At 45.7% G+C, this 22,164-nt stretch overlaps 1 protein-coding gene across 1 annotated transcript in view; it reads right to left on the bottom strand.

Moving 5' to 3' along the window:
• Positions 1-22,164, bottom strand: part of DAB1 (DAB adaptor protein 1) — a 402,931-nt gene that overhangs the window by 37,759 nt on the left and 343,008 nt on the right. The window contains exons 5-9 of the mRNA XM_033865974.2: positions 18,712-18,843; positions 17,965-18,084; positions 17,449-17,487; positions 15,803-15,868; positions 8,449-8,502 (exon numbers count right to left, since the gene is read on the bottom strand). Of these exons, the coding sequence (XP_033721865.1) occupies positions 8,449-8,502; positions 15,803-15,868; positions 17,449-17,487; positions 17,965-18,084; positions 18,712-18,843 (411 nt within the window). The remainder of the gene's footprint in view (positions 1-8,448; positions 8,503-15,802; positions 15,869-17,448; positions 17,488-17,964; positions 18,085-18,711; positions 18,844-22,164) is intronic.

Raw genomic sequence — 22,164 nt, 5'->3', positions numbered from 1 at the left:
CTGTCCTTTTAGTGCTAGGGTTCACTCTAGTAGTAACTTCCAACTGGGACTCATCTGGGTTGGCCCACTGTTTCCCATTTGGCTTTTCAGCTTTTCTAACACCTTGGTAACTAGTTCCGCATGTTCTTTCCCTTTATTAAATTGCCTGGTGTGGGTTCTGTTTTCCTGACAGAGACACATAGGTAACTCCACTAGCTACATAACGGTCTCCTCCCCACCTGCCCAGCCACCTGCCGCAGGCCACCAGAGTGATGTCAAAAAATACAACTCCAACAGTGTCACTCCACCACCTGAAAGCAACAGTGATCTCCCAACAAGTCCCAGCTTCTCAGCACCCCATTTCAGGCCCTCTGCTCCCTGGGGCCGGCTTCCCTTGGTATCCTTGTCTCCTTTCCCATGAAGGCATCCTGTGGTCCTGCCATCCCAGACTGCTCATCAGTCCCTGGGATACGTGAGGCTTTTCCACATTTCAGTGCTTTTAAACATTCGGTTCCCTCTTCCTGAATACTGTTCCACCCGTTCTCCAGTGCCAAACTCCCATCATCTTTTAAGATGACACCTAAACTCTATCCCTTGGGTGAAGACCTCACTAAACTCACTCAGGCAAAGTTTACTGCCCCATCCACTCTGCTCCCATAGCATCTTGGACACAGCCTTTCACAACCTTGATTATATTGATTGTAATTGTTTTTTATATGTCTATCTTCTTCTTGAGACCATTAAGATTCTTAAGCAGCTGGTCTTGTTCATCTTTATATCTCTAGGGAATAGCACACTGTCTGGCAGGTAGGAGGCTCTTAGTAAATATTTGCTAAATGGATGAGTGAAAGAATAAATAAGTGAATAGAAGTTGTAAGGAACTCCAAAAAATAAATAAATAAAAAAGGGCTTTGTAGCAATCAGATGGCTGGGATTACAAAAGTAATGAAGGTCTGTCACTGCAAGTATGTGAATTGAAACCCAAGAGTCAGAGATGTTCATCTGCACTTATCACAAACCTTGGGGGATTCTTGCTTTGGTGGGAAGGCTAAACTAGATAGCATCTCTTAATGTTCCTATTAACCCTAAGATTCTAGAAATTTAGGATTCTATCCCAGGAAAATTTTTAAGTACAGCTAAAAGAAAGTCCACCCAAGAAACATCAGAAGAGGCAAGCTTCTCTTTCATTTGTGGGAATACACAGATTCAGATTCCTTTCCCTCACTTCGGGATGATATCCTCCCTTGTGACACCTATGTTAACTGTGTTGTGATCATTATAATTTCCCTACAAGGTGGCACTTAAGGAGGAAGTGAAATTGACAAATGTTCAGACTAGATTTAAGCCAATTACGCAACATCTTGATCCAGATTTCAAACGAAAGGAAAAACTAACCGCTAAATGGTGAATGAAATTTTATTTGCCATGAACGATGGGGGACGGGGGTGTAGGGAAGAGCTGTCCAGAGAATTGTTGAAATTCTTCACATGAATGGGTTGCCTCTTCCTACATTTGCAGCAGAGAAATAGAAATAAATCTAGGGCAAGGAAAACCAAGCAGATGCTGATTGTAGGGGGACAGGGGTCTTGTAGAAAAACACCAAGGAGTTTGGGGGGTTGGGGGAAGGGGTAGCAAAACGGACAGCTTTCTGAGCTTCGGAGGTGGGTGGCTTTCATTGAGATGTGCTCCTTAACGTTCAAAAATATCTTTTCAACATCGGGATGAAGAAAGTGCGCCAGGCAGAGCGAGGGTTCAGGAATGGCTTAGACACGGCCACGCCCTCATAGAATTCAGTCTAGAGGTTGAGGGAGGTGTTCACAGCCAGGCAGGGAGTGTTGGGCCTCCGGAGCTCTAAGTGCTCAAAACCAATGAGTAATGGGAGATGGGAACTGAAGCCTGAGTGCTAATTCTGAGCAGGTGAGGGTAAGGTGATTCTGACCAGGAGATGGAGGACTTTGCATTTTCTTTAATTCTAAAGGCAGTATATTTTAGTGGAAATTGTGTGGGTGCCTGAGGCAAACCAATGTAGGGTTCAAATTCTGACTCTGATCGTGGGTAAGTTACGCGACCTCTCGAAGCCTCCGACTCCTTATGAGTAAATGACAGCTACCTCCTCGCAGGGTTGTGATTACTGAAGGAGAGAAGCTGAGACCAGAGCCTAGGCTGTCCGTGGCACAGAGCAGATGCTCAGTGGGGTCTGCCTGCTTTTTCCCACAGCTACGTTAGCTTTAGATACGGGACATATGGCTACTGTCCTGGCGTCATAAAACAAAGGAAGAAACTGAATGGAGGCCTGGACTTCATATCCGATCATCCGGATGTTTATCAGTTTCTCCCAGCCTGGCTCCTTTTCAGGATACAGACAGATCTAGAGCCCTGATTTCAAGCTCTCTAGAAGGACACTAAGGAGGAACAATTTTTTAAGCACCTACTCTGTGCCCAACGCTTGCTCAGTGATATGACTTGATTATAATACTTAGTAAACTTCTTCCCATCCAGGGCACTAACTTCACAGGGCCAGCCCATAACTTATTGCTGGGCACTTCAGGGTGTGCTCCTTTAAAGCCAGGTGATAATAATGAAGATACGAATGGGGCCTGCGGGGTACACGGCTTCGCAGCTGAGCTACTGGCAGCGAGACGATGAGTTAAGTACATAGGGGCAAATGGAGTGCCAGAGGAGATGAATGATTCTGAGGTCCACCACTGTAGTCACCTTTCCAATACAAGGATTCCCTTATAGAACCATTTATCTGCTGCTTGAATACTCCTAGGGGCATAGAGCTCGCTACTCTGAGAGGCTGTCCCTTCTTCAAATCAGCTCAGATGGCCTGAAATTTCTTTCTCATCTTGAGCCCAGTTTTGCCCTCTCTTGTCACTAAACTTGAGCCTTTCTCTTAATCATAGGACAGCACGTAAAATAAACAGAAGCAGCTAGTACATACCATCCCTCAATCTTTACTTCCACAGCGTCTCATGAAAGCAACCCCTCACTATCACAGGAAATGCTTTCACATTGCCGCGTGAGTCTCCCGAAAGGCCTGAGATGCTGGTAGTGGATGGTCATCCGTTCCGCTTTGCAGCCCAGCGAAAAAAAAGTCTCAGGAAGTCGAAGTGATTGACAAAGGGAGGAAAGAACCTCAGGGAGGTCTGATCATTCCTTTCAATTTCGGAATCCGTGTTTCACCAAAAAGAAATTAATGTCGAGGTCAACGTATCCATCTGACAATCTGTGTCCTTCCTATTTACCACCATGCCAAACTTTTCAGAATCTCTCTTTTGAAGGCCGGAAAAAGTTCAGCTAGAATTCACTGGCTCATTATTACCAATAATTAGAAAGTCTTTTATGCCTAATACAACTACATAAAAGGCTTTTAAACTGGGCAATTTAAAAGGTGAAGGATAAAAGATCTTTTACAGCTGAAAGAATATTACATGAGGGCGTAAGCGGAGGGGAGAAGAAAAGCGCAGAGTATTTCTCATGCAAAAATGGCATAAGTCATACTAAGATTTAGGCCTGTGTCGTTGAAACAGTGTGACCTTCACGGTAAGTCTCAACCAAGTTCAGTGCCGCGGGGCATAAAAGGGTCTGAAATGGGCCCTTCAGCAGCCTGTGAATGCCCCGCTGTGGAACTAGATCATGTCCAAAGGCTAACAGAGTGCAAAAAGCACTAAATAATGAACGCAGACACTTTCTTCCCTACTTAGGAAGGTGCTTTTTTGACATTCCCAAAGAGGCCAGGGTATTTGTCTAAAAACATGACGGCATGGTCAGTCAGCTGGCAGAAAGGGAGACTACCTGTCTTCCCCCAACGTCTTTGAGAGGGAAATTGATGAGAAATGGATGAGAAATTAACCAGGTCTGAGTGCTGCTAAGTAAAGGCAGTATGGACTCAGGAGCCAGGACCCCAGTGATCTGCCCAGAAGTGCTTCCATGCCTCATCTGCCTGTTCATATCCTGCTCCTTCAAGGCTTTGCCCAAGTTGTACCCTCTTTCCTGAAACCTTCCTAACTCTAGCCATCCAACATCTCCTGTCAGCAAGCATTTATGCCACTGGATTTCAGAGACCCTGACATAGAAATAGACTCACATATTGAAGATACAGGAAAGATTAGCCCCCATGCAAAGCATTTGACTGCCTGGACCAGGAAGGGATGAAATGTATATTTCTAGGAGTGAGTGGGATTAATCCGTATCTGGGCTTAGAGTTCCCAGGAAATGGTGGAGGGGAGCAAAGCATGACCTTAAGGACAAATCTGCCGGAAGAAGGGGTTATTACAGGTGCAAAGTAAAATAAGCAAACAAAAGCATCCTAACGTGTTATTTGAGAAAACAGAACAAGAAAAGGGTCAGTACATCTGAGCATCTTATGGTCATGGGACAAGGGGGATGTAAAACTACCACAGGGATGAGTAAATGTGAGGGAGTGAAGACATGGAGTTGGCTTTCTGCCTAGACCTGGGGCCCAGCTAATCGAAACAAAACTTTGCTCCCATAAGTTGATGCACTGAGGTGGGTAAGAACGCTATAACAAACACAGTGAATTCTAACTTCTGCTGCCCTAAAACTCTGAAATCCCCAATACATCAAATTTGCCACCTTACTGAGGATATCTCTGACCATGGAACAGTGATGACGAGCCACTAGACAGAGGTCTAGACAGAGGTTCTAGAGCTGAGATCAAGGCATCCCGTCGGCTTCAAGGACTACAAAAATTTACATGTGCACACATGTTTCCTTCTGGGGAAAGAGTCTACCAGCAAAATCTCAAAGAGATCAGAAATCCCAAGAAGAGTTACCTTAGGGATAGTGATGATTAAAAGTGATTCCTGTCCTCAAGGAGCTCACAGAAAAGTAAGGAAAACAAATAGAATAATAGCTCACAGCTACTGAATCCTTACAGTGCACCAAGCACTGTGCCGATTCACATACTTAAGCCCATTTAGTCTTTAGGCAAAAACTACACAGGGCTGTCATTAACCCCAAAGTCCAACGGCTCACATGGATACATTAAGAGAAAATAATCCTTTATGATCATTGCAAAGAGAAGGACAGAGGTATCCCAGACGGGCTGATTACTCTGGGGTAAGAAAGGCTTCCCAGAGGAGGTGTGTCATCACCTAGAATACTTGGCGATCCCCAGCTCCGTGAGAACTGTTGGCTGGTACCCTGCTTGTTAGAGCAACAAATGGAAATGTTTGCATTTAATCTACTCCATATCCCCACATAAATGTTTCTTTTAATCTTCTAAACAAAGCTACAAGGTAGGTGTTACTTTCTTTTTACGGATGAGGACGTTAAGGCTTAGAGATGCAAAAATCTACTCAAGGACCCTTAGTAGGTGGCCAGGAAGAGAGCCACACCCAGATCTGACTCTGAAGACCCGGTGGCCATTTCTTTTGGGGCTGGTTGGTGGCTTTCCCCAACCGCAGCCCCAAGCTGAGTCCCTTATTAGGACTCCACGCAGACCCGTCCCAAGGAAGAAGAAACCAGGTGGTCCCTAGACCAATAGGCCATTGGGCAGTCTCCCTTCTTGTGGGAAACTTGTGGGAGCCCCAAACTCCCTGGAAGCTGCCTAACATGGCCTACTTTGGTTGTCTTTGGTTTGTCTTTCTGGGTAAGGAGCAGGTGGTGAGGGAGCAAATAGTGACAACATGGCAGGGATTTTCGGGGCACAGAGGTATCCTAGGGAAGGTACGCTCAGCAGAGAGGCAGGGCTTCCGGGGGGAACCTGGAACACAGGGAGATGTCAGAGCAGCGGGGGACATGGGGTATGTAAAGCACCTCTGGGAGGTTTAGGCAAGTGGGACAAACTTACCAATACATCGACTATTATCTCCTCAAATCATCTTGCAAGTTAGGTTCCAAAACCCCTTTTGGAAGGTGAGAACACTGAGACTCAGAGGGGCAAGGAGACCTATCAGATGTCTCACAGGCAGTAAGAACAGGAACTAAGATTCTAGCTGCATCCATCTGCCTCTACCTTGAATCTAACTTGAAATTGTGCTTTTCACTTCCTGCCTCTCACAGGCTTTTATTAATACTCAGGCAGTTCATGGAAAAGCCATCATCACCATCAGATGGTTCTAGGACTTTATGGAAGAGTGGGTTGGGAGCCACTGCGGGCCATTCAGGCAGCTCCGATATTTTCCAAGCAAAACCTCGGTATGTATCGTTAATGACTATTTTGGAATCAGAATAACAGGGAATTCCATTAAAAAAAGTAGCAGGGATTATCATAAATTCCTTCTACGGGGTAGAGTCATTCATATATTTATTACATATGATTATATATAATAAATATATACTATTCCTAGAGCAGCTGTGAACCAGACCCGGGCTTGCTCCTGGTAACACAAGGACCTCAGGAAGCTCCTGGAAGGAATGAGGAAGAAGAAGAATTCCAACACTGTGTGGTCAGAGGTATTCCTGGAAGAATGAGAAAGTCTCCCCAAAACACAATGCTTGACACTAAGCTAGGATGTTGGGGGAAGGCGTGACTCCCCCAGGAAACTGTAGAGTTCCATCGAGCTGGACCAGGAGAGGGCAGGTCAGAGATACAGAGAGGCTGGGACCCGAGTGCCGGGTACGTCGGGCTGAGGAGTCTGGAGTTTTTTGGGTTTTTTTTCGGAGCTATTAAGCATGGAGGTGGTGTGGTCAGACGGGTTAATAACTTCGCAAAACCAAGGCGGCAAATGGAGCATGTTTCCTCCTGTATCTCAGCCTGTTAGGGGCAAGTGAGGCACACACTGAATTGGAGGGAGCTGTGTGATAGGGGCTGGACCTAACTGAAACTCGAAGCGCAGACCGGTGTCTCCGCGACACGGAGGCTTGATTAAACGCAAAGGGCTCGGGGAGAAAAACTGCTCTTTCCCTGAGCGGCACCACGCTGCATGCCTCCTACTCTGTTTCCAGGCTCGGGGTTTTTTAAGGGGCTGGTATTCAGACATGTCTTTTCAGTAAAACTAATGTGCATTGGGGTTTTGGAAGCAGTATTTAGGTGGGATATGGTGGTTTCAAGGTATTGGCAGAGTGGGGCAGAGAAATGGACATGGATCCGAAAGAAAGTTCACTAGGAAAAAGGGGAGCAGGGGCAGGGGAGGGTAAGAAGGGACCAGAAAGACTCCCAACTGGGGGATCTAGAAGCTCAAATCAGGAAGGCGCAGCAAAGGCTCGTCTTGCCCCTCCAGCCATTCAATGTTTGAATCCCTGCTCCCTGCCTCCGCCCCATAATCTTTCTGACAGGTGGTCTCCAAGGCTCTGCGAGTATAGCTCCAATGACAGGGAGCTCACTCCCTTGGGTGCCAGAGTTCCACCCTTGAGCAGCTCTCACTGTCAGCAGGTCACCCTCACTCGGAGCTCGAGCTGGCTTTCTCGTAGTGCCACCTACAGGTCTTGGTTCCAAGAGTTGGCTGGTACAGAGCAGTATAATCCCCCTTCCATTTAACGGCCCTGTGGATGCCCATCTCCATATTTACGGTTTCCTTTCTCCAGGCCCTTTAGCTGCCCCTCATGGGATGGGGTTTCAAACGTTATTATTAATCTCATCTTGAAACATGTGGGATTGTCTTTATGTCTCTCACAGTATGGGGTCCACAACTGATAACAATGGTCCAGAGAAGGTCACTTAGCCTCATAACAGCTGTTAGGACCAGAGCTGGGATTCTTGAGGGTCAGCATGACTTCAAAGCTCATGCTCTTTCCGCTCATTGTTGAATGAGATCAACAGTGACTAAACGCCCCAGTTCTTCTTACATAAGCTGTGGCAAAGTCACATGGCCCCCTGCTCAAGAGTCTGCACTGGCTCCCCAGGGCTGCCTGGATTATGTGGAGGGTGCCTTCTGACTGCCAGCTGAAGGCCTTAAATATGGTTCCGAGCCCAGCAGTGGCACAGAGCTGAGGATTTTCCTTTGTGTCTCAGGTTTCCAGGAGTCCCACTAGCAGATGGGGTCCAGGTATATAGTGGGCTCTCTGGGTTCTCTGCGAGCCCACGATACCTGCTACAGTGTGCTGCCCACTGGCTGGACCCTTATACACTCCAAAGGCTTTGGCCAGCCCTCCCTCTGACCCTCTGAAGCTTCTCGACCACTTTCAAACTGGGTGGACAACTCTCTTCCTAGAACCAAGAACTGCCCCCTGCTTGACCAGGTATAATGAAGTCTTTGGCTGGAGACTTTTTCCATAAAACACCTGAGACTCTGAATCCCTTGGACACAGTAGTTTGCATGATTCAACTCATTTCCACTCATGGGGCCAGACCTTCATGCAGACCGACACCCCCTCCTTGACCCCATCATTTCTGCCTCATGCCCCCTTCCCCCTGACCCACTGAGGAGCTCCCCAGCAAAGCCATACAGGTTGGGACACGTACCCAGAAGGGCGGCTCCCTTCCTCGGACTGCAGACATAGCGTCAACATAAAGCCGGTCATGGGAACCCAGCAGAAGGGAGGAGATATACTTACACTTACAGGTTGACTTTTTGGCACATCATAAACACCTTCCTTCTTTTGGCTGGTGGGAACCTATGGAAAAAGCAAACGTGACACAGTCAAAACACTCTGGTGCTACGCTTTCCAAGAACCAAGCAACCAGGCTTCCCCTCCAACGGCTAAGTATGTGTGAGCGCAGCCCCTGAGGGGCCCAACTTCCAGAAGAAGGGGCTGCTGGGATCATGAAAGCTGTGGGTGAGGTTCCTTCTCTCAGGAAAACTGGAGGACGAGAGGGGGGATGTGAATCATTCTACAAGGGTCTGCCATGGGGCTCCTCACAGAACCACAGAATAGGAGGCAAAATGCAGAGACCTCAGAGATCACGGGGTGGAAAAACTAATCCTCATCTCACCGAAGACAAAAATGAGGCCCGGGGAGGCGCTAGGAGTTGCCTAAAGAGATTGAAAACAGTTTGCAGTGGAGCTTGAACGAGTCCATGCTGATTTGAGATGCAGGGTATTTAAAATACAGTAAATATCAAGGTCCTGGGACAAAGTACAGCTTCTGTTGGGATCATGTACAAACCATCTGATAATCACCAAAGGTTTCTGCTCAAGAAAAGGGCCCATCAATGGCAGGAAAAGCGTGAGCGAGAATCCAGAAAATCACTGATGGTGTTTTGTTTTTTTTTTTTGCGGTACGCGGGTCTCTCACTGCTGTGGCCTCTCCCGTTGCAGAGCACAGGCTCCAGACTCGCAGGCTCAGCGGCCATGGCTCACGGGCCCAGCCACTCCGCGGCATGTGGGATCTTCCCATACCGGGGCACGAACCCGTGTCCTCTGCATCGGCAGGTGGACTCTATTCCCGCTACCAGGGAAGCCCTCTGATGGTTTTTAACGCTTATCTGTAACTTCTTCCCTCCCTCTCTTCTCTTCCTCATCCATCTGGTCTTATTGGGCCACGTGGTAACTATCAAGCCCCAAGCAGGTCACTTAGCTCCTCTGAGCTTCACTATTATAAACTGGAGTTACTGACTCTGCTACTCGCTCAGGTTACTGAGAGGATCCAAGAGAAAAGAGAGTAAATAATCAAAAACTCTTAGGTACCATCATACTGTAAAGTGTTCGAATGATCATTTCTCTTACCATTGATACATTATGTAAATATGTATCTAAAAACATATGAATAACTGTGGATGCGTGAGATACTTTTCAGATCAGTCAATCAGGGGCCTTGCTCTGAAACATTCCAGTTGGAAAGCAATCACTAGTTCATCCTCAGCAACTAGCAAAGCTTAACGCAAACCTCCATGGGAGGTAACAGCCAGCAGTGGTTTTCTAAATGTCTGATAACCTGTCTTTCTTTCCATCAGACAGAGAGCCCCTTAAAAGCAAGCACAGTGCCTAACAGCCAGTAGGCATTCGGTAGGTGTCTGCTGGGTAAGTGTACCATTGAGAATTGTAGAGAATAGTGAAGAAAAAGACAAAGTATCTTTTAGGCTGGGACCAGCTAACCACACCATTCTTAAGATAAGTAAGAATTTGAGCTTATTCCTTGAGTCCCTTTGTCATTTTCACTCTCATTTACCTTAAAATCCTTACAATAACCCTAAGAAGTTGTTATTATAATCTCCACTTTACGTAGTAGAGAGTGAGGCTCAGAGTTGTTCGGGAAATTTGCCCAAAGCTTCAAAGGTGGTAAGTGATCAGATTCAAATGTAGCTCATTCTGGCTACGGAACAAGACATTTATCGCTAACAGTATGAGCTAACACTGCTAGGGCACTTTCTGTGTGCCAGGCATCACGCTAGACATTTGTGTTTACATACATTCTCATTCTCAGTCTTATCAGGTGAGGATGACAATCGTCCCCATGCTGCAGAAGAGGAAAAGGAGCCCTGGAGGGGGTCCCTCAGTCCGTGAACGGAGAGCCAGGAGCTTAAGCCTGGGCGGTCTGCCTTTGAACTGCTACAGCACATACAGCTGCAGCCCACCCCTGTCCCCACCATTCCCACAGCAGTTTCAGGTGCCTCTTGTCCTCTGACTTCACATCCTACACTCCCAGAAGCTCGTGCACATTCTTGTGAAAAACATGACTCTGAGTGAGCATGGCTGCGCAAAAGATGTACTTTCAGAGCCGCTTCTGCAAACCTTACTTTGCTGGTAGTCCATGAAAAATGTAATCTCTTTGCTCCTGATAAGTGAGCTCTGTCTAAAAGGAATACTCTAAGAATGCCTACAGAGTCCTTGTTAACGAGGGCCAATAAATTACCAGCCCTCACTTTTATTTTTTACTAGCTCACCCCTGCCTGAGCAAAACAAACAGTGTTTTTCTATTCCCTGTAATTCACTGCTCACTATGGGCACTTAGCAAGTTGAACCACAGCTGACTCTCAATTATGCCTGCAAATGGAGGAGAAGCAGTGGGATGGCGAAACCCAAACTGTGCATAATTGAAAAAAGCTTTTCTGCTTGGTTGTCCCATGGGTGAGATACCAATCTGCCTGTTTTTCCTTTAAGATTTATTTCTGCCGGGACATCTTCTTGGGAGACTTGTCTGACTCTCTAGGACTGATTTGAGCCTTCCTCTGTACTCTTGTAACCTCTGGTGCATCCCTTCATTAAGAAATAAGTTACCAAGAACCTATTAAGTGTCACGCACTGTGCTTTACCCAGGACAATGGTGGCGAACAAGATGAATACGGCCCCTGATTTATCGGCGCTCCTTGACTTGCTGGGGGGAGATGGGAAAGTCATCAGGCTATTGAAGGAGGGTGTAAAATGTGCTTTATCTTATAAAGGAGCTGTCCAACCACATTGCAGCTTCCTGGTCACTCTGAATTCCGACTGATCTATAAGCTTGCCGAGGGCAGGGCGGTTATGTTATTATCCTTGTTTCCCCATCTGTAAATGGAGTTTAAACAAGAAACTTCTAAGCATCAAACATTTACCACACGTGTGCTGAGGACAGAACACTAGAAGAAGCGCTAAACGGATGAAGGCCAGAAAGTGCCTGGGTCCTGATTCTCCTCTCCCCCGGCTGGTCCATCCCGTCTGTAGACCATTTCAGTAACATGATGGTGTGCAGAGTGATAACAGTTCTGGACCAGAAGGAGGCAGGAGGTCTGGTTCCTAATCCTGGCTCTGCCACAGGCTGTGTGACCCTGGAGAGGTCACTTTGCTCTCTGAACCTCAGTTTCCTCATCTGGTTGTCATGAGTACCCAAGGAGTTACCTACAATCGCCTTGAAGGTGGGGACCTGGCTGTGGTTGCTATTACATCCTCATGTGCCTGGCACAGGCTAGGTGCTCCATACATAATTACTTTTTGAATGAACGAATGAAATTAGTCTAAAAGCTATACATTAAGGACCATCCAAACAGAAGACACTTTTAGTGCAGCCACATATTAACAGGATGGAGAGACAGGATAAGAGCTGGGTGACACAGGATTAGAGACATACCATTTTAAAATAACAGTATGTGACATCCTGGGTGATTAAAAATGATTTTTGAATGAACAAACTTGGAGAATGTGCCCTTGGTGAGCTGTGATTTCGCTTAGGCTGGAAGCCTGTTAACGTATGAAAGAACGCTGGGTTTAGAATCAGAGGCTCTGGCCTTGGGCCCATCACTTAAGTATGAAGGACTTGAATTTCTTACATTTAAAATGATAGTCATCACAACTGTTCTCATCTCACGGAGTTACTGGAAGGGTGACGGGTAAAAACGCTCTGTACCGTGAGGCTCTGTGTTGTTTTCAAAAGACAACTGATACTTTTTTCTGAGGCATGCAAACAGAAACACAATTATTATTATCAATCCGGTTTGGAGAATGACACTGAGCCTCAAAGAGAGGTGACATCTACTCAAGGGTCTTTCCCTCCCTTGTGTTGGAGTGACAAATAGCAAAGTCAAGGGAGGCTGCAGCTTTCCGCGGGGCTCTCTGGCAAGATGAGGAGAGCGAGTCATGTTCTCCTTCACTTAATACATCATCAGAAGACGTCTCGAGCAGCATCTGATATTGATGGCATTAGGAAGTAAAAGGAACTGACATGTACACAGAACCTACTATGTACCAAGTGCTGTCCTGGTTGCTTGACATCTTCACACCACTTCTGGAAGCAGAGAATACAGTACCCCTATTTTGTAGCCCAGGAAATTGAGATACAAAAGTGAGGTACCTCACCTGAGGCCACAGAACAGTTAAAAACTTAGGCCCTCATTCCCGAAAACAGAGGATAAATAAAATCAAATCTGAGACTACCCTGATCAAGCTGAAGTATAAGAAACATTGCAAGCTACTCAGGAGGCATAGATATGGAACACTTGTAGGCCCTAAAAAAAGCCCGAGGCTCCCGATAGCAGCTCCCTAAGAGCCCAGCCTTATCTTTAGGCCCAAGCGCTTATCTCTTGTTAAGCAAACTGAGGCCCAGCGGACTGGTACCTTCGTATTAATGATGGACAGATGGGAAGATCCTGGGCATCAGAACCGTGAAAACAAGTGCGATTTTCAGATAGTGACTTGAAACCTACACAGAATCTACTTGTAAAACTCAGCATCAAAGACATTCTAAGCTGAAAAGAGCCTTGGATTTATTTTCTGTACAGAGGTCAGAGAGACCTGGCTACGAGTGGGGGCTTCTACCTCTTGCTAGCTCTGTGACCCTGGGCAAGATACCTTACCTTTGCCAGGCTCACTTTCCTCATCTGTAAAGTGGAAATAATGATATAAGGGACTTGGGGCTGCTGTGAGACATAATAAGATACTGCATGTAAGCGCCCATTCACAGGGACCTGGCTCTATAATTGTTACCAAACCCCGCCCCCCCCACCTCCCATTTCCAAGCGTCTTGTTGCTCTGTAAAGCAAGCCAGCATCTCCTCTAACAGTCCTATGATGAAGCACTAGTTGCAAAGAACAGAAAAGGGCCATGCCTGAGAGACTCTTCAGTCTTATTTGCTCATTTTACAGATGAGTAAACTGAGGCCCAGAGAAAGAAAGGAATTGAAAAGGTGGCTTAATTGCTGTGGATTCAGTGTGTGACCGGGATGAAGCCTCTTCTTTACAGCCTCCACGTGATCTTGTTTCATTCTCGTGCCAACATGTGATTTAGGGAGAAGTTATTCCCCTATTTTACCATTGGGGAAACTGAGTCGCAGAGAGGGCAAGTGTCTTGTCCATTACCCCTCAGCCAAATGTAGTTGGTGACAGAGCCAGAACTATACCCCAGTTCCCTGCTTGCTGAAACCGGTCCTTCCCAGTACACTAGGCTGCCCCCGGAGAGTCCCCCGCAGGGCACAATGGGAGCCCTGCCAACTGTAGCTAACTCTGAAATCACGAACCTCTTATATTGAAAAGCCTAATTTTATTTTCAAAGGTGCTCCCTCTTCATAGGATGACTGGTTAGTGGTTTCCTCTGGCCTCATACTGTAACTGAGCAGGACCCTGTGGGGTCTTCCCTGGACAGACTCCTCCCCCATATCCTCTGAAAGTACCTAGATAATAGGATCTGATATACATCTCCTGAGCTGTTTTGCAGATGCTAAAAACTCCACCAAATTGAAGAAATTAACTACTTGATGACCATGAACATGTAGCCCCGAGACCCACTGATGCCTAAGGATTGATACTGTGACACCACCTTGTTACCACACGATGAATCAATCAGAGAATTGTGCACGAGCTGATCACATCCCCGCCACTCCCCTCCCTCACCTGGCCTTTAAAAATGCTTTCCTGAAACCCATTGGGAAGTTCAGGTGTTTTGAGCACCAGCTGCCCTGGACTCCTTGCTTAGTGTCCCACAATAAACTCGGCACTTTCCTTCACCACAACCTGGTGTCAGCAGATTGTCTTTACTGCGTCGGTGAGCGGATCCAAGTTTGGTTCAGTAACAATACTGAGACACTGCAAGGTTGTACCTTAAAATCTGACATTGAGGACAGACATGCAACTTTTCTGTTTAAAGACAGAAACTTCGTAAGCAATGATTTTAAACAAAGACTCAAAGCGCAACCTCACACTTGAATCCAACCCAGACGGATCCAGTGGATAGAAATAGATTATTACTCCATAGGGCTGGTTAATCCAAGTTGTTGGTAGAGCTAACATTATATTTTGGTCATTTAGAATTCTGTGCATTTGATGGAAATTGAAAATCTGTTTTACTTTTGTTACATAAGTAATGCATGCCCAAGGCAGAATAACAGACCACACAACTAAGTAAATTAAGGAAATTAAAATCACTTATTTAAATACATTAACAATTTTCCTGCTTCTGTAATGTTTTTATTTCAAATTAGGACTAAAATTCTAATTAGTGAAAAACTGGAGGTTGTCATACTTGTTTGGTGTGTGCTGTGCTGTAGTTACTCAGACTCTTTGATGGAAAAGCAGAGGGGAAGCAGCGTGAGTCCCGCCTTCACACACCTGCCTGGGTTTGATCCCGGCTCTAAACAGCTGTACAGCCCTGAGGAAGCTACTCAACATCTCTGAGCCTCAGTTTCCCCCGGAGAAAGTGGGATTAAAATACCTATTTTATAGTATATTTAGGAGAATTAACGAGGTCAAAAGTGTGTTCAGCAGACTTCTGGTTGCCAAAGGAAGGGAGTTGGGGGAGGGAAGGATGGGGAGTTTGGGGTTAGCAGATGCAAACTATTATACAGAGAATGGATAAACAAGGTCCTACTGTATAGCACAGGGAACTATATTCAATATCCTGTGATAAACCATAATGGAAAAGAATATGAAAAAGAAAGTATAGATATGTATAATTGAATCATCTTGCTGTACAGTAGAAATTAACACAACATTGTGAATCAATTATACTCCAATAAAATTAAAAAAACGTGTGTTCAGGGTTCTTCACGTAAGCAGACATTTAAGAATATTACTTTACCTTCGCTTCAGAAGGGGTAAAACTTTAGCTAGACTTTCTTTTATTCAGTTAATATTCCCAGTGTTGTCTCCAAATAGCATTTTTGAATTTGGTCTTCATTTTCAGTAGTACAGTTGACTTTTTAAAGAAATTCAACAGCACATTCTTTTGAGAAACGAAGGACCCTATTATATTCTGGACAACAACCCTCCCGTGGATTGCTTTAGTAAAATGGAATGTTTCATTTCTGAGTCAACTGAAAATAGTTAAGCTCCATTAAAAATTAAAACACTGTACCCAGTTGGCCATTAACCATGTCTACAATCAGGCATGAAAACTACTGGTAAATGGCAGGGAAGTGGGAACCGATTCATGTGAAGGTATTTTAACAAGCCCAGAATGACGAGAAGAGCAACATGGAGCGTGTGAGTGAGGAGAGAGCCCGTGGCTGTTCAGCCCCTTCTGTGCACTTACTGGTGGTGGTGCAAAGGCAGGAGAGGAAAGCGGTTTTATACCTGATAAATGTTTTCTTCCATTTCGGGATCACGGATTGGCTCGTGTCCAGCCTCAAACACAATGTACTATGACGAACGGCCAGAGAGGAAAAGTCAGAGGGGAAAATGAAAGAGGGGAAAAAAAAAGCATTTGGGATTCAGGATATACATCGCAGTGAGCATTAAAGACACAGGCACAGGAGAAAACACCTTAAAGAGACAACTGAATTACTGACATTCCCAATGGCCTGACACATTCCTGCCTCTTCTAAGGAAAACTGTGTCCAATGGTCAGCCCTTTAGCCATGTCTGCATAAGCCCTCTGCAGACCTCTCTGAGGATATAACCTCTTCATTCAGTGGCATTTATCTCGGCAGTGTCTGCGTGTGCTGGCACTGCTGAGTGGGAATGATATCTCCTGGGATCCCAACTTTGCAAACCCTGGGTTACAGTGGTCTCTCCCTTTTGCTCCCTCAGGCCCAGGGTCATATGCCAATTCTGACTTTGCTCAGAAGCCCCAAACTCCCTCATCTCATAAATATCGCTTTACTTTACATTCTCAGTTTTAAATACCGAAATCAACTTTTCCACGTACGTGTTTCAGACTCTAAAGGACTGGGCCATTTCAAAAGGGGCAATGCTCGTCACTCTCCCAGCCCACGAACCAGGGGCTGAGCTCATATTATAGACAAATCCACGCCTCTGGCATTCTAAAGCAAGGCCTGCCGTCCAGTGCACCTCTGACTTTTGTTTGCCATCTATGTCAGATACTTCTTCTCCTTCAAATTATTCGGACTCTATTACTTATTTATCCATATTATTTTCTTTTTGTCATAGCAGTAGCAGCTCTCTGGGTGAAACTCTGCATTTATATAGAATGCATGTGTGACACACACACACATAACCCATGTGTGTCCCAGTTAGAAATGTAAGTTTCAGATTGTCTTTTATGTCCCACAAGTCAAATGTTTGGCTTTGTTCTCTCCTTGGGAATAAGCACAGAGTGGGAGAGGCCTCCTCTTCTGCATCTGTTTAAGCAGAGCATATCCTTGAACCCAAGAGAGGCCATCTCTACCCACACTTAGGCTGCAACCTTGAAGAGAGCACAGAGAAAGCTACGGGCAGGCATGTCTCTGGGATCTCTCTTCCCCCACTCACAACAGCCCCTGTGCCATGAGCCAGGGAGTCAGGGGGCAGCCTAGCCAATCAGGGGCCCGAGGGACTTCTCCTCACAGCCTTTCTCAAGCTCGCAAACCGTCCTTCGGGTTTGTGTTCAAATGTCGCCAAAATGTCAGTCCCCATCTCTGGTTCTTAACTCACTGAAGCCACCTCATTATTCACAGTCTCTCTAATGAACTCGGAATATTCAGGAGACTCTTGCAAGCATTCAGCTCTGGGACCAAACTTCTACAGATTGTGGAGAGGGCTGAGGCAGGGCAAGAAGGGAGAAGTCTATTTCCAAATCCCATGCTATTGATGCCGGCCAAATTTCTGTTAGTTTTTATGGAAATTCGCTCCTGGAGGGGGTGGCAGCCCTCACCCTCAGAAATAATCTTGGTCCCTCTCCAGGCTCTGCAGCCAGCGGATCCTTCAGGTCTCTGATAAAATGTCTACACCACAGGCCTGGCCATTCCTGACCCTCGACCCCAACTCGTTTCAGAAATTACCTGGTATACAGGATCTTCAACATCCTCTTCCAGAATTGTCTACCGCAGAGTGAGGGAAGGGAGGATGCAAAGCAGAGGATATAAAGCGAGAGATGTGAGACGGTATTCAGAAATTACAGGACAGTGAAGAAACCAGCTCTGGGTAGGAGAGGCTGGCGGGTCATTAAGGCAGAAAACAGGCAGAAAAAAAATGAAAACCCCGGTGATATTTTACCATTGCACAATCATCTCCAAATCTGATCCCACCCACTGTTAATAACAGCAAACGTAGTTGGGTTTCCTTAGGTCTCCTCCCCTGAAATCTTCCCCTGGTTTCAAGACTTCACTTTCTCCAACACGTCTAGAATCTCAGTGAATAAGCGCTCACGTCTAGTGGCTTTGCTTTCAGTCATTTACACGGGAACCTTTCATCTTTGTTTATTTCTACTTGGCAGCAGGAGGAGAAGCCTTGACTGTCAGTTTTCACATCTGTTTATTTTAAGCCCCTGTTGTCTCAGGATAAATTCACAGGTATACCTGATACACAGCTTGTTCGCATTGCTTGTCCTTTTGTGCCTTTTTTTCCAATTCTTCTCTTTGCTTCAATTCATAAATAAGTTGAAAGAGATCTCTCAAGTCCAGAATAACGGGTTCAGCCTGGAGTAAAAGGTGGTAAAGCACGTTAATAAAAGGGTGGTTACTAAGCTGCAGCGACCAATTTTTGTTTTTGCTGGCTACAACCCGCAGCCCTTCCTTTTTCTACTAAACTGCAAGCATTCCGTCTTTAATTAATTCTACCTTGTTACATTGGTTCAGCAAAATTGCATCTAAGCTAAAGTTCATTTCTTCAACTAATTATATTTGCAAATTCATAACAATCATAAGCATAAAAGGCACTGCTTTTATTTATTAGTAATTTCAAATTCGATAAAATTAGGGTAGGCCTTATGCAAAAAACAGCTATTTGTTTCTTCTTATTTTCTTTGTAAATGAGGCTATGAACACAAGGAAACTTATTTGTATAGTGTGCCTCCGTCCAGCTTAATCAGAAAGGAAAACAGTTAGTCATTACGAAATACCCATTAGGAAAAACAACAACAACACAACTGGATGGGCGTGAGCATGCGTCTTTGCTCCGAGGCTGTTCATCCTTTCTAGATGGGAAGCTGAGCGTCAGCATCGCTGAGTCATACGGCACAGTGGGCCTCCGAAGACCAACAGTGTGGCTGTGCTGTCCCAGGAAAGGTACAAGGAAAGGCGTCCTCTTCGGATTGGGATACTCACCGCCTGGGCTGTTTTTATGGCCACAAATCTGTGATTCCCTTCCTTCCCACAAACGTATCCGAAGGCCCGGTGATCTGTGATGTCCTTGGCGATGTAGGAAATTTCGTGAACAGCATGATGCTGCTGAAGGGCCTATGGAAAACAAAAAGAAGAGCCTATTTCAGGGGACTTGCCCTCCGAGCTGTTGATCAATAAGAGATGTGTTTCTGCTACATGTGAACAAGCCCGGAGGGCTCTGGAAAAGCTGTTTGGTCCAGATGGAAGGAAGGAGAGCTGTGCCTGCCCTTGAGAAATGGAGGCTTCCTTCCATGGCCTTGGTGCTGTGACCAGAGAGAGAAACAGGATTGTTCAGATGCTGAAAGAGCATCTGGCTCTTTTTTCTGCTCGCCAGGACCGGTCAGCCTCACTCAGTGGTGTAGGCTCCTGCCACATCTTTCTTCATGATGCAGCCCAGTCTAAGTTCTGGATTGAGATTTAGTACATTTACGTATCCAGGGCCTCTGCTTGCCCTGCTGGAAGATGTACGTTGCACAATGACAGGGGGTGCCCTTCGCATTCAGAGAACCATAGATGTGCGTGGTTATAACCATTTTCCAAGAGGTGGCGGTAGAGGGACTTGAGGATCAAACACCCTTGTTTGTTTTGCCCAAGTTCACCACACCTCTGAGGCTTTTCATGGGTTGTTCCTCATGTCCGCAATGCCTGTTCTTTTATCCACCTGCCTGCATCCTATTCTTCTTGCAAAGCCTATTTGAAATAGCCCCACCTCTGTGAAACCCCCTGATCAAGGCTTGCCTTCCCTTTCCCTGCAGATGTGATTCCTCCCACTTCTGTGTTTCCCTAGAGCTTTAGTCTATAGCGATATTGAAACTCCTGATGGATTCCTCACACACAGCTACCCTGGCTCCTGCTTTCGTAGATCTTCCTTCTCTGATACATTTGCCTAAATCCCAGTCTTCCCCACCAGCCTCTGTCTTCTTCACCTTTGCCATCCTAATACCTTGCACTGTCCCTGACCCACAGTTGTTGAACTAAATTGGGATTGCTGATCAGTAATGCAAAAATCTTTTGATATTGACCTTCCTGCCTTTATTATCTAAACTTCAACAAATAATGCTCACCATCCTGTTAAGTGATGGTGATCTTTACGGCCATTGTTCTATATTAAATGTTCCTAAGGCAATCCTCATTAAACAGTCCTCTGTATGTATCTGTGCATTATACGATGTGCTTCAAGTCCTTACAAAGGACCTTTTCATTATCCAGGGTGTTAAGAAGCTTGCATTCTAGCCACTATATGTGAACACAAAGCACTCACTGTACCTCTCTGGATCTCCGTGTATTCCTCTATTAAAGAAGAACTCTGAACCAGATCCATGGCTCCTAACCCAAAGCTCTGGATCTACTGGGGTCATTAAAAGTAATAAAAAGAGGTACCAGGCAATTTTCAACATTTCAAAAAGCTAAACAGAAATGTATAATTATCCCTCATAAGATGACACCTCTCACTGTGCACGCAAATGAAAACGCCAAGTTTATCTAGAACCGTATCCGGCTACTGTTGTGCTCCTTAGCTCCGTATCCGGCTACTGTATACCGGCTATCCTTAGCTCATCTTGGAGCAGATTCTCTTCGGCAATTAGTGATGGATTCAAATAATGCAAATAGGAAAGTGAATGATTATAAATGCTTTTTTTGTGGTGAACAAAGTTTCCCACATTACTAAGTTTGTAGAGGGAAGGAGAAATGTAACACAAGGAGAATCTGGTTACGAAAATGTTGGGAACCACTGGAGTACATTTTCTCCCAGGTCTCTTTCCATCTCCCCGGATCCTTTAGCCATTTGGATCTCACATCACACAGCCAGCCTCTCAGGACAGTGGGCACCTGCCTCTCATGAAGGCCATTGCCTTGGTTCTGAATTATTGGCCCTGACCTTCCAAAATGTCCATTCCCCAGCCTGTTGCCATCTTTCCAGGCTTCTGACCTTAGGAATCATTTCTGCAGTAGAATTTGCTGCTGCACCTTTCCCTTCCAGAGTCTGGCCATTCACTCATCTCTTTACTACTCTTGGGACTCTCCAGGTGGCTTCAAGCCTGTCCAGGTTGCCCAGTGTCTACTGGACATCATGCTTGGAGGGTGGTATCACTGCCCGGTCACCCTAGCCCCTCAAGTGGCCATAAGACAACTGTATACTTCTAGTGGATTTTCACACAAAGTTGGTGAAGAAGGAAGTATTTGTTAGTAAAATGATCAAGATCCATTTGTTCCTGTTTTATTAAGAGAGCATATTTAGGGCTTCCCTGGTGGCGCAGTGGTTGAGAGTCTGCCTGCCGATGCAGGGGACATGGGTTCGTGCCCCAGTCCGGGAAGATCCCACATGCCACGGAGCGGCTGGGCCCATGAGCCATGGCCACTGGGCCTGCGCGTCCAGAGCCTGTGCTCTGCAACGGGAGAGGCCACAACACTGAGAGGCCCGCGCACCGCAAAAAAAAAAAAAAAAAAAAAAAAGAGAGCATATTTAGCTAGCAGAGAAAAACTCCTCAGAGAGCAGTAGCTTTTCATGGTGTTAATGATGTAAAATCGATGAGATTTATATTCACGAAACGTGGGGGTATTGATTTAGAGGCTTTTGTGAGCTTGAATGGTGTACAGGAGGGAAAGTGGGAGACAAAGGCATCCTCCTTCTCTCCCTTTCCTGCAAGTATCTCTTTCTCTGCATAATACGGTGAATGTTAGCCACATCTTCTATTGAATCAAAGTTTGACGACAGTACTTATTGATTGCCAAGTGGAATATTGCTCTAAAATTAAACCACAATTACAAGTCTTCCTGGTGGAATTAGATTTGGAGATGATTGTGCAATGGTAAAAGATCACCTACGAGGCAAGACGGCAGATGGAGATGTTTTAATTTATCTGGGAATGCTCATTAAGTGTTTTAAAATCAAATCATTTTTAGCGCCTGATGGTATCTAAAGTTGCCTCGCGAAGTGTGGCTGTGTGTGTGCGTGAAGTGCTGAAAAATATTTGTAACATTACCTTTTCCCATAGTTAATTTTAGGACATGTTAAAAAGGATTGTTCTGGAAGAGGCTCATTCATTTGGAAACGAAGAGCCGGTAAGGGGATACGTCTCCACTCTCTCCAGCCTTAATCATGCACGTGTCATACAGATCCTTGGAAACACAAACATATTAGAATCCTGCTAATCCCACATCATCACATTCATCTTGGCAACACAGAGGCCTTGGAAATACTTGTTCACTGAGCCTCAGAATTGCTCCATGTCTTCAAACTAGTTTCATCCGCACAAATCAAAGACAGTTGGAGCCAGAGGAAACCTAAGTATTGTATAGTTCACCTCCGAGTTTATTCATGAAAGGACTGAGGGTCAGACTGTGTTCTGGCTGGACCCATACTTAACCCAGGCCCCACTCTCCCTATTCAGGATG

The sequence above is a fragment of the Tursiops truncatus genome, chromosome 1, assembly GCF_011762595.2.
Source record: "Tursiops truncatus isolate mTurTru1 chromosome 1, mTurTru1.mat.Y, whole genome shotgun sequence".
NCBI classification, from domain to species: domain Eukaryota; kingdom Metazoa; phylum Chordata; class Mammalia; order Artiodactyla; family Delphinidae; genus Tursiops; species Tursiops truncatus.
The sequence above is the reverse complement of the archived record's forward strand: the minus strand, read 5'-3'. Positions and strand labels throughout refer to the sequence as shown.